This window comes from Peromyscus leucopus, chromosome 10, assembly GCF_004664715.2.
Source record: "Peromyscus leucopus breed LL Stock chromosome 10, UCI_PerLeu_2.1, whole genome shotgun sequence".
Lineage (NCBI taxonomy): Eukaryota > Metazoa > Chordata > Mammalia > Rodentia > Cricetidae > Peromyscus > Peromyscus leucopus.
This window is the reverse complement of record NC_051071.1, coordinates 25375777-25388939: the sequence shown is the minus strand read 5'-3', so window position 1 is coordinate 25388939 and position 13163 is coordinate 25375777. Positions and strand designations below refer to the sequence as shown.

Below are 13163 nucleotides of genomic sequence, written 5' to 3'. Positions count from 1 at the left end.
ATCTCATCTATACTGCAGACTATTGCATACCTGCAGACTTAACCAACCTCAGAACACACACAGGCTTCTTCCTCATAGCCATTTCCTAAACAATATAGAGGACTGTTACATGGTACTTCCACTGCATTAGCAGGTGTGGTGAACATTCTAGAGATTGTTCTAAGTATGTGGGAAATGTACACGGGCTGTATGCAAACACTTGGCTGTTTTATACAGAACGTGAACATCTTCAGGTGTTCGTATCCAGGCAAGTCTTAGAGCTAATCACACATACACGCTGATAAACAACCAGGTACACGATACTATTTAATAATTAACTTAATTAGGGTAAGCTTCTGCAGAGGGGTTCTTGGTGCTCAAACCAACTGTTAGTGGTGATGGCCATGGGAAGGTCTGTGTGGGTTTTTCCCTTGCTGTATGAGTAAACAGTCTGGAACCCTTGACCTAATTTTGCTTCCTTACAGTTGCATGAAGATACATTTGCACCCTCAACTGGACGCCAGGATGATGGAGTCCGGGACTAGGTGAAAAGCTGGGTCCTCCAAGCTAAAGTCGAGTACCTAAGCCAAATGTGTATGTAGCACATGCCTGTAATCTCAGCATTTAGAAGGCTGAGGCGGAACAATGCCTGAACTAGACAAGTCGGCTCTGAAAGACAGTCAGTTTCCACCCTCCTCCCCATGTGCCAGGCACTGCCAAGTGAGACCCCAAAGTCCCCTTACATCCTCTAAGCAAAACAACCAGAGGAATAGAGCATCCCCCAAGAGAAACAGAAGTCCGACTTTGGTCTAGCTCGGCTTAGTGGGACTCTCTAGGCTAAAGGTCAAAGAGAGCTGCCGTGATGTGATGCCAGATGCTCACATGCGTGTGGTTTCAGGTGCTCACAGCACTGTCAAAGTCGTGAACAAAAAGCAGTGAAATGTGAGCAGATACTGGCTGCAACAACAACACAACTGAGACTGTGGTGCTGAACGACAGCACGGACGAAGATCTGACCCAGCTCTAGGTCTACAGCCTTAACCAGGGGAAAAAAGAAAACGGCAAAATAACGCAGTCGTACATACGACAGCGATCCATCCCCAGGGCCTCTGCTGGGGCAGCTGCGGAGGGACAATTCCACTCTCCCTCATCACACGCACGTGCCCACTGTGAGAAACAACCAACAATGGTGCTATTTGTGCAACTTCTTGAGGAGGCTTTCTTTACCTGTGTTCACAAGCCCAGTCACTGGTCACGGAGCCAGCAACCATAAAGACAAAGTACAAGTGGCTGTGGTTTGCCCAGGCAGGGCAGCAAGATGGAGCATGCCAGATGGAAAAATGTTTACAAGCCCTGGACCAAGTGCTGAGACGGGGAGGGGGCAAGCTGGCTCAAGCCCCAGGCTCCCTGCCAGGTTCCTGGCGGGCCTGGAGCAGTGTGAATTCCTGAGCAGGTTACATAAGCTGCAGGCAGCCTCCCCAAGGAAGGGCCTTCTTGCACCTGACCACAGCGTACTCTGTGGCAGGGTCACAGAATCTGACCTTTCGTGAAAGGTGCTTTGTAAAGGCAGGTGGGTGGGGTGTGCCATGGAGAAAGGTCAGAGGGATGGCCCAAAGCAGATACATCAATGTCAGCTTCGCAGTCTCCGGTAACAGCGCCATCTGCTGGTCACGAGTCAAAAGCTAATAGAGAATTCTGTTTCCCAAGAAGAGTTTCCCAATTTCGGAACCACCCTTGCTAATCTTTGCCAAGCTGTCTTGATGCAGGAAAGAACAGGCAACTGTAACTGCACACAGGTAAACACGCACTGAAACGAAGGAGGGTTCTGATTGACAAGAGGACAAGGTGTCTCCAGATGAAATAAGATGAAGGACCATCGGGGAAGCCGCATTTCACCAATACGACCCAAGGACGGCTTGCTCACATAGAGGGCCAGTGAGATGCTGGGAGGTAAAATCTAGACACACATTTTGTGCCCCTTGCAGGCCTTTCCACGTTGTGGTGGCTGCCACATCTCTTAGGAGCCACGAAACCACCCGCACACCTGCGCTTCACACATTTCCCCACCTGCAGCCTGTGGGTTTGTACACTCCTCCCACAGCAGGGCACATCAGGCAGGAATGGGCAGAAATAAAGGCCAGCACCCAAGGGAGAACCACGGGGCTGCCTCATGCCCTGAATGTCCGTGCGGTTCATTTAGAGATGGGCAAAGCTGCAAGGGAGGAATGTGGGTGAGTCCTGAACTGCCAGACCTCGGGACACAGGATTGATGATGGTAAAGGCATGGCTCACTCCCCCGGGAGCATTGCCAGAACGTGCTGCAGCATCCCTTCCTTCCTGAACTCCTCAGGTGGGACCAGCAGCAGGGGGTTTTGAGCTATGGAACATGGCAGACTGCACAGACTCCAGTCTGAGAGGTGACTGGGACTCCCGATCCTGTACCGTCTGGGCTGAGCACAGCCCACCAGGTACGCCGTAGTCACTCACATCTGACAGGGAAAGGGTCTTTTCCACTCTGACTGGACTTCAGCTCATCTCTGTACACACACCAGCCTGAGTTAGTTATCTGTCCGCCCACTCGGCTAATCCAGCAGTTGGAGTCTAAGCTCTGGGAGTAGGTCCTGAGCATCTCGCTACAAATCTTCTCTACCACCCAGTTGGGGCCAAAGGTTCCAGGAACTTGTTTAGCTGTGAAAGCTAGCGGTAAACCCCAGAAAAGGTGTCACCAAGAGCACTGGAGCACTGGAGATGACTGTCACTCATGCCGCACACTGGAGCACTGGAGTCCACTGTCACTCATACCACACACTGGAGCACTGGAGACTACTGTCACTCATACTGCACACTGGAGCACTGGAGCCCACTGTCAATCATACTGCACACTGGAGCACTGGAGACTACTGTCAATCAAACTATACACTAAGGTATATGCTCACTTGTGAGTGAAGTGATGTCCTGTCATATTTACACATCAAAAGCCTCAGGACCTCAGAATGACATTTTTATGAAGGGCATTTAACTGAAACTGTCAGGATTGGTTTGGATGAACTGCAACTGGTGTCAATTGTAAGAAGAGGTTAGGACTCAGGGAAGGACAGTCATGTGGAAATGACACTGATAAGACCACCTACCTATGACACACATCAGGAAAGACCAACCCTGCTAACACCCTGACCTTGGACTTCCACCCTCCAAAACCAAGAGAAAAGAAATCCTTGCGTAAGTCGCCTAGTGGGTGAGTGTCCCTTCACCATGGCAGTTTTGGCAGAACAGCATGGGCTAGAAGTGCTTGTAGATTTCTGACAGTGACTTGACCTCTTAGCAGTCACTGCTATGAACTGTACAAGGAAAAATTGCACTCTGTGATGGAAAAATACTCTCGCCAGCTGCCATGTCTCCCTCTCCCTATCTGATAACATTGCAGAAACTAAGTGCAGAGCACACACACACACACACACACACACACACACACACACACACACACAATTATAAACACAGGAAGCATAGATCAAGTCATAACGCAATCCTAAAATATTCCATGGGAGGAATGAAAAGGGGTGCAGGAAGGAAACCGTCTTATCAAAAGCAAGTATCTCTTGTGGAAAGCTCTAGAACCTGTGTGCCAGCACTTTAATGGAAATGAGTCATGCACGAAGCGCTGTCCTGCAGCATGAAGTTCACTTCCAGACATCCCCCCGCCCCATTCTCCAGCATGGCTGGCTTCTTCTCCACCAGGGCACACTTAGGACACCGTCCCACTGTCACGCCATGCCCTACACCCATGGATTAGCCATCCCCACTTCTTACAGAGAATTACCTGCAGCTTGCCTGGAGCAGAACTAATAAGGGCCAGGAGAGAACCAGCCTGGGGCAGGAGGGAGAAAGACTAGTTCAAAGGCTAGAGCTAGTCTGGAGAAGACTCTGCTCCAAAGGGCCGTATCAGGCCCATGAGGCAAGCACATAGACACGGCTCCATAGCTATCATGGGTGGAGTGGATGCCACCACTGAATGGTCTATGCACAAGTCGCCCTTCTCTAAGCCTGGATTAGACAGAAAGAAGATCAGGAGGTCCAGGGCCAAGTCAGAGACGAGCAGAGGATCCTAGCAAGAAAGCACAGAGAAGCTCCCAAGAGGCTGGACACCTGGCAGGCAGCAGCCAGGGCAAGCCGGGAGATGCCAACCTGTGCTGTGGGCTAACTTTGTATCCCCTAAACCCCATGGGGCAGTATGAGAATGTGGGAGCTCTGGGACAGGATGTGGTCAGGAGGCCAAGGCCCTGTGAATGCCACTAACTCCCTCTGAGACTCCAGACCCTTTCCTGTAGTGAGTACATAGGGACACAGTGCCTGCATAAACAAGAAACCCGATCCCCACTAGATATAGAACCTGCCGGCCCTGGACATTGGACCTCCACCCTGCAGAACCATGAGAAAGAAGGTTCTGTTGCCTGTAAGCTCCCGTGTAAGAACCCATGAGCACTGTGTAAGCATCTGTGAGAATCCATGTAAACACCCACCCATGTAAGCACCCCAGTGCCACAGTATTCTATGGCAGTCATCTGAACAAGTGAGGCTAGCCAGGGAACCAGCAAGAAGAAAGAGGTGGGGCCTGTGCTCACAACACTGCCAATCAGAACAGACCTTCTGGTCTGGATACAAACTCAGCACAAGCCTCATACTTAAACTCAACCGCAATATACTTCAAAAAGCCCTCCCTACCTGCCATGCCCTGGTCTCTCAGTCCCAGCAGCTCCCTCACCACAGCTCTCCGAAGGGTCGGCAGAGGCTGGCTCCTGGCCTCCATGCCTGGCAGTGCTTTATGGTCAGGGGAACATTCAGGGTAGGCCCCCTGGCTCCTGGGAGCACCCAAACACCCACTGCACCCACGTTCTGCTTCTATTAACACCTCATATTAGGTTGCTTCTAGTTCTGAGGCCAGCACACCTTGTGCTCACCGGGGCTGCTGCTGTGCCTGCCTTGATCTCTCCATTTCAGTGACTATGGAAACTTGTATGCAGAACCTCACAAGTCCTATGCGTTATCGAGGGGGGGCCACACAGTGTGGAAATGTCCTACATGGTATCGTGGCACTGATCCCCACCCTGACTCAGTGCCTCCCTTGCCACAGGCCTGACCACCATCCCACCCCAAATAATACCTAAGAGGATCTCCAACTGGCATCAACTGGACTTGCCAGTTCAAGTTGGAAATTAAACTTTTATGAAGGTTTAATACCACCAATTCAAACTTCCTGCAAAGGACCAGAACAGTACAGCCCCTGAGGTGAATGGCCTGAAATAGTCTGCTTATAAACATATCTCAACAGCATGTCATGAACATGTGGTAAGAACTGCCTCCAGGTGGCCCCTAGACGTCCATCCACATCATTATTTACCTAGCCAGTTGGTAAAGGACAGCAGTCCTCAGGAGCACTTTCTTGAGCTGGAGCAGCAGCCAGCTCCACAGGGACACACAGGGCCAGGAACAGGCCAAGTCCAGGCATGCCCACCAGTAAACATCTCCCTCACCCATACCGAGCTCCATTCCTTCTCTGTGCCACCCAGTTTTTCTCTGAATCACCTCAGTGACCAAGTGTTACCTCCCACCCACAGACCCTCTAAAGCACCCCACATCTCTTGCCCAGAGCCACTTTCCACTGGCCACAGTGCATACAATGTTTGCTGGGGCCTGTGTTCTGGCTGTGTTGCCCACTAGGGGGCACATAAGTTAGGGCACGGTGCTTAAGCAGGGCTCCTCTAGAGGGCGGAGGGGATGGCCAATTAAGGTCGAGTGACCACCGCTCTGATAGTGACAAAGGCTTGAAATGCATCAGGATGACATGACGTTGTCTGTCTCCCATCCTGTCACCCCCACGCCCACCTGTCAGGCACTGTCCTGGATGATTGTTCCTTTCATGTTCACAAAACTTAAGCATGGTCCTTATTAGGCAGAGGCCAGAGCCCCCCAAAGAAAGGGGTCAGGTATATCCCTTTCCAGCATGATGAGCTTCCTCCCAAAGGCAGACGTGTAAAGGATGGCACTATCGGGAAGCATGGGGACAAGCTGCCATGACCTTCTGGAGCCATGCTCTTCCAGCCTAGTACCTCAATGACTGTCACAAGTATGTCATTGGCTCCCTTGGCCTATGCAGCATCTCCAGATTCTCTTCTACAATGCAGCCTATGTTGCCCAGAGGTACCTCCAGGACAAAAAAAAAAAAAAAAAAAAATCACTCTGTACTTCTGTCCTTTCTGTGTCCAGTGCTAAGACTGGAAACCAACCAACCAACTAACCAACCAAAACAAAAACAAAAACAAAAAAACAAAACAACAACAACAAAAAAACAAAACCCAAATGCAAGGGGAAAAAAGACAACTGAGTAAAAAATTGATGACAAGAAGAGAGAGGGCAAAAGGGAGATAAAGAAGAGAAGAGAAAAAAGAGGGAGGGAAGGAGGGGAGGGTGGGAGAGAAGACAAAGGAGATAAGAAGAAGGAGGAAGGCAGCTGGAGGGGCGAGGAGGCACCTCCCAGGACCCAGCTTCTGCACCGTCACTCTCTGGTCGCAGAGGAAGCTCCCAGCTCACCAGCACAAAGCTCAGAGGGAGGTTTAGCATTGCTTTTCCAGCCTCCAGTCATCCACCACACCTCAGTTTTTCCACTATTCCTTAAGAGTGTCAGTATTTCTGTCCTGGTAAACAGGGAGGTGCCCACTCCAGGTGAGCTGTTCATAATAAAATGCAACACAAACTCCTAAATCACCCACCATCCATCTCAACAAAGTAGGTCTGCCAAGACCAAGAAAAGATCATATCTAAATGATTCTACACATGTTAGAAGCTGTACACATGCCTTGCAGGCTTTCAGACAAAACCTTTCCTGAAATTACTTTACACGTAGAGGTTCTTCTGTATTCAAGACAGACAGGAGGTGAAAAAGTAATGTTTAATCTCCTCCAAGAACAAAATTATCTGGAGAAATCACTGTTTTGATCATTAGTCACGCTGTAACAATACAAGTTATACGGTGCACTCTGGCTCTTGATGTTATACTCTGGGAGGCCTGGGATCACACAGGTCAGGGAGTGGGATGCTCAAAAGGGCTGTGGGGTCACTGAGTGGGATCACTGCATAGCCCAGCAGCTCTGTTATAAAAGATGGTCAAGGACAAAGATCTGTCACTGTTACTAAAACATTTTTACTCACAAATCAAAGCCCTGAGAGTGATGGCTGTTTCTCTTCTCCCATTGGTTATTACTTTCTTTTCTTTAAGAAGGAGGTCATAAACTAGGTGATATTTTTTTTTCCCCTAAGGTAAAAATCCATTTTCCTTCAGGGTCACTATCCTGGGTAGCTGAGGACAATGGCTACAGCACATGGGTACTCACCATGATGTCGCCCTTCAGCAGCTGAGCTGGCTCTATGGCAATGCGGATCCTGCTGGGATTTTCAGGGCCAATGTTGCTTCAGAGGAACAAGAAAACAGATCATTACAGTCCCGCGATTTCATGACCACGGTAGTACAAGCTGAGAAAATGGCTAGAATTTGCGCAGACAGCCCAGATCCCAAGTTCGGAGGCTTTCCCTTACGTAAATGAGTCCAGAGGTTCGAGAGAGCCCTGAGTTGGGGGGAGTTAGTCTAGCATCATCATAGCCCCAGACTGGAAAAGTCATGCTCAGGGAGGCCTCAGCCGGGAGGAGGGCCGAGCTGGGGACAGACCCTGCTTCTGTGACAACCTGAGGACACAACTTCCATAGTGTCATGGCATGGGGGTGCGGGGGGGATGGGGGGGCAGTTTGAGCCCAGAAAGGGAATAATGGGTCTTTCTAAGTGCCACACATTTACTGCCTTCGTCATTTTGTCTTAACGTAAACAAAGTACTACCTACACACATTGCAAACCAAACTAAGGAAGCCATCCATACAGGTTCTGGGGATAGATATCTAAAACACAAAAGAGAAACAAAAACCCCAAGGGATTTGTTCTAGCACTTTTTCAGTCTATCCACTTCCAAACAGTAATGGTTCCTCTCTCCACTGTTCAACCCCTTAAGGGAGCCAACTAGAGATTCAGGGAGGAAGAACCTCTCACAGCAGAAACTTGGAGCCCTCCTTTGGGCTTTCGGCATTACTGGCCCACTGGGTCCACTTCTTCTTGTGGGAGAGACAACCCATTTCACAACCCTCCCCCAAGCCACCCTCGACACCCAGCACAAGCCAGGCACTTACTAGATCCCAGATGTGTACACAGGCTGCATGGCTTGGTAGAGCTTCAGAAAAGGCCGGCATGCTGAAAGAGAGGGCACATGCCAAGGACAGACAGGATCATTTAACCCGTGCACAGACGTCCCACCGACAAAGTAACATGGCTGGACCTCCAGCCAGAGGACGACTTTAACCAGAGGGTCATGGAGGCACAAAAGCATCCTGCAGATCAATAATTTCACCTTACTCCTAATGACCGGGGCGGACCAGAAGCCATGGATACTGTCAACTGATGTGGGAGCACCGACTTGGATGCACCAGGAACAGGACACAGGTCCTGCCTCTAGACACAGGTCCTGTGAGTACCTGCATGGGATGGGGGCAGGCTCTATGCTCTAAGCATCTACATGAAAGAGACAGGGTCCATGGGAATATATCATAGAGGAAAAAGAAAGGACCCCAAGTTAGGAGATGGCCTACCATACTTCTCTCCTTTTTTAGAAACCATGAGAAGCACATAGCTGAACCACAGAGCTGCTGACTCAGAAAGACCCTGGCCTAACAAAGAGTGGAACTGTACCTGGGTCACAGGGCTACTTGTCATCCCTTCACAACTGCCTGTCCCTCCTGTGATGGATGTCTAGTTCCCACCTTACAAAGCTGGAGCTCTGCTCCCACACAGGAGCTGTGTACAGCCCTCAGGAAGCACAGGAACAGAATCTCCATACCACAGGAGGAAACAGCTGCTAATTTAGAGCTCTAGTCTGAGATGGGAAGACTCACCTCCTCCAGTGTCAAAGCTGGGGACACCATGCAGGATGACGAAGTGCAGGAACAAGGGGGAAGCGTTCATCTTCATCGCCCCAGACAGCAGCCCGCTGAGAAACTGCACATACCTGCGGGGGGACAGTGGCTAAGACTCCACACAGCTGACTCCCAGCTGCTGAGGCTCGGGAGCAGGCAGTGGGGAATGGGAACTGTGCCGGGAGGCCATGGGGACACCTTGTCCCACTGTGCACGGACAGTAGTTACTGCCCCATGTTTAGGGATGGAGGGTTCACTACCCACAGCCCTGGGAACGGCTGACACTGTCACTTATGTATAAGCATCTCTTTCCCGTGGACACCCACATCTAGGAGGTCTCCTCGCCTGTTCCCCAGCCCCTCACTAGCAAGGCCAGCACCTGAGACCGACTCCTACTGCACAGGTCCAGCAGCTCATTCCACCCAGGGCTCCCACATAAGCCACGAGGAGCAGCTGCTCTCAAAGGCCCCTAAACCCTGCTCTCCCCACACACATCTCCTGAGCCCTCTTGTATCCGCTGAGCACGGGGCCACCCAAGGCCACCTATGCACTTTGAAGAAGGGATTTTGCCGTGTGAATTCCAAGCGCTGACCTCAGGCCTCCAAGCTGACTGTTCACACTCTTCTGCACACATGGCAGCCAAGAGAGAAGGCCCTACACTAAACGTGATCGAAGGGTACTCATAAGGCACGACATGACAGCCGTGCCCAGAGTGTGAGCTGCACCCTTGTCACACTCAGATGCTCCCCTGGCCTCCACCTTCCTTCCCTCTGCCCTGCAGACCTGTAGCCTGCTGCCATGGGAGCCCAGAAGCAGCCAATACCCTAAGGCCACTGACTGCACTTCCACTCCAGCCAACCAATCTTCACCAGAACCCGCAACCCCTCTCTTGGAATCTGTTTGTTTTCTTGCCTTTCTTCGCCAAAGCACTTCACTCACTGCAAGAGTGGAAAAAAAATCCAAACAAGGAAAGATCCCAAAACATGCCATCAAACTAATGGGCCATGCACCAAGCAGGAAGCAGGAAGTGACTGTCACGAATACAGGGACACGGGGTCCTCATAGCTCCAAGCTCCTGGATGAACACAGTCATGGGCTCCACCTTACAATAAGAAAACACTTTGAATGCAACGCTGGAATGTAGACCCAGCCCCTTGTCAACAGCTGAGTAAAATAAACCAAACAGAAAACAACTCATGGTCTGTCCTTTTGGAAAGCTTTAGTATAACTCACAAGGATTCCCTTCACTGTAGGGAAAATTCACAGTGACAGACGGGGGGTGTCAGAGTCCCATCGGACCAATAGCAGATTGCTCTTCTTGTTAGGATGAGGGCAAAACCTCACCAGTCAGAGAAGCCTGAGGTCCCCCACAAACTCCCATGGGTGTCTGGCCTCCACACTGCTCCATGAGCTTACTCTGACTGTAAAGTTTCCTGAACTGCTGTGTGCAGGTACAGAAGGGAGAACCATCTTGTGACCCCATTACTTACGCCCCGTACATGGCAGAGCTCACCAGTTGCCTTGGCTCTTTGGCCTTGAGCAATGGTAATGGAGTTACACACAGGCTCAGGATGGAATACCTAAGACCCTGTTTAAGACAGTGCTTCCCTCTCCCCAGTCCTGGGTAATCCCCAACACTAGGAACTATGCATTCCTGGCTTCTCTTTCCTGTGAGGGAACTCGATGACAATCCAGACCTGGCCTGGAGTGTGTGGCTCTTCAGTGACCCCTCAGATGAGACGGATCTTGACACACAGAGACTTGGAGGTGTGAGGGCTCTGTGTTGGCTATAGTCACTTCCTGCTCTGATGCACACCCCAACCCAGGCACTAGGGTGGAGAGGGTGCCTGCTCACATCACACACAATGAATGCTGTGTATATAGCTTGAAACGTGAAGATTTGGGACTCCTACTCTCTGTGGGACAAACTGTTGAGAGAGCTGACACTTCTCCCTGCCCAGAGGTCACCAGCTCCTGTCAGTATTACAGATGGGTAGATTCCATGATATCAGCTGGCTGGCTGAGACCGCTGTCCAGGTGTCAGACAACATGAAAAGTGTTTTTTGGTTCAGTTTTTGTTTGTTTGTTTGTTTTTCTATGCATGGTTACATGCCTGTGGTCCCAGCACTGGGGTAATAGAGGCAAGATGATGATAAGTATAAGGCTGTCTTGAGCTATATAAGACCCTGCCTAAAAATAAATAAATAAATAAACCAAAAAAAAAAAGAAAAGAAAAAGACCTGCTTTTTTTCCATTGCACGGCAACAAAAATCTGCATCTGCATAAGCTTGCTCACGAGGAAGCTGAGACAGACAGCCACCCATGTGCAGGTAGGTGGTCACTCAGGAAGGGAGGGCAGACCTCCACCTCCACCCACCCCAGGTCTCAGTCTTTCCTCACTGAAATTTGTTCTTAATGAACATCATCTTCCAAGATGTCCACTAGGGGGTGCTCAGCTCACAGTGGACCCAGCCAATGGGAATCACCAGTAAGCCTCAGTGTCTACAAGTTCTGCATCCATAGATTCAACCAAACTCAGTTCAAACATCCTGGAGGAAAAGAGCCTGAATCTTTACTGGAGACAATCAGGCTATTTTCCTCTAATGACTCCCTATTCAGTACAGCCAATATAGCGCGACAGCTAGGCACTCAGTGTTTACACTGTCTTCAGTGTTATATGGAACCTAGAAGGTTTATAGTTTAATATGTCAGAAAGACAAATACTATGTCTTCTTTCATATGTGAACCTAGATTTTATGCATGTGTTACACACACACACACACACACACACACACACACACTATTTCGGGGAAGGAAGGGGACCAGTGGGAGGGGGCATACATAAGGCACAATATACACTTATCAAATGTTATAACAGAATCCATTATTTTGGACACTAATAAAAAACCTTGAAAACACACAGAAAGATACACATCGGCTCTACACAAATACCAGGCCATTTTATGCAAAGACCTTGGGTATCTGCAGATTATAGATGGGGTCTAAATCCAGTTCCTTCTTTTTCTATGGATGCTTAGAAGGTTGAGTTTCTCAGCCACAAATCATAAGTTTCTCCCTCAACCTAAAGAGAGCTAATTACGATCTTGACTTTGGAATAATTTCTTGGCTTTGGTCCTAACATAACCTGCAGAACAGCAGCCCCTGTCCATAGGCATTCAGACACCAGTGAGGTACACAGCCCCATGAGAACACATGAGAACACACATTCTTCCGCCCTCCGATGTTTACTGAGGTTTACTGAAACATGCATTCAGTTGCTGGAGCACTCAGTAATGACTTGGTTAGTGTCTTCTTGTATAGGCACTAGGGAAGGTGTCAAGAAAAGAGACAGAAGTAGGCAGCCCTAACCTCCAGAACAGAGCAGGAGCTTGGAATGCAACACTGAACCTTGCTCTCACTACAAAATATAAGCCAAGAAGGACATGTGAAAGCTGTGAGTGTTTTAAAAATGAGATGTCTTCCCTGTTTCTACTCCACACTCCAACATCGTTAGACGCTACTGATTCTCTAAGTAGACAATCCCGGCAGCCATGCTTGCCTGCTGGGTCCAGGCATCTGTGGGAGCCGCATCTTGTTTGCACCTCACCCTCGGTGCAAATCTTAGGCATTTGGCCATTTTGGAAACGGCTCAGTGGAAAAATAAATACTTTCTGGGTTCAAAACTGAAACAGGGGCTGGTTTTGTTGTTGTTTGTTTTTTTGTTTGTTTTTTCAAGACAAGGTTTCTCTGTGTAGTTTTGGTGCCTGTCCTGGATCTCGCTCTGTAGACCAGGCTGGCCTCGAACTCACAGAGATCCGCCTGGCTCTGCCTCCCGAATGCTGGGATTAAAGGCATGCACCACCACCGCCCGGTGAAACAGGGGCTGTTTAAGTAGAACCATCAGGATATGGTGAAGTTTGCAAAAGCGGCTTCCCTGTGGGGCCTGTTGCTCAAAACAGGACATAGCCTGGCTCCAACCCAGGGTCCCACAAGGTATCCCACATTCTTCCAAACCTAGAACTGTCTGAGCTGACCCAGACCACTAGAGTCACTATGTCTGCTGGCCCAGTCTGCGGTTACACTAGAGAAAGCAGATGGGAAGGATCAAAACGCACATACAAAGGCTTAAGGCTACACCTAAATCCTGACTCCAAAATGGGAGGCATTTTGCAGATGCT

The 13163-nt window shown here is 49.7% G+C and overlaps 1 protein-coding gene across 7 annotated transcripts in view; it reads right to left on the bottom strand.

The window, feature by feature from the left end:
- The window catches only part of Tns3 (tensin 3), a 245001-nt gene that overhangs the window by 100277 nt on the left and 131561 nt on the right, over window positions 1-13163 (bottom strand). For all 7 annotated transcript variants that reach the window (XM_028890993.1, XM_028890995.1, XM_028890996.2 and 4 more), the window contains 3 exons: window positions 8965-9077; window positions 8206-8266; window positions 7365-7440 (listed from right to left, as the gene is read on the bottom strand). In XM_028890993.1, the coding sequence (XP_028746826.1) occupies window positions 7365-7440; window positions 8206-8266; window positions 8965-9077 (250 nt within the window). The remainder of the gene's footprint in view (window positions 1-7364; window positions 7441-8205; window positions 8267-8964; window positions 9078-13163) is intronic.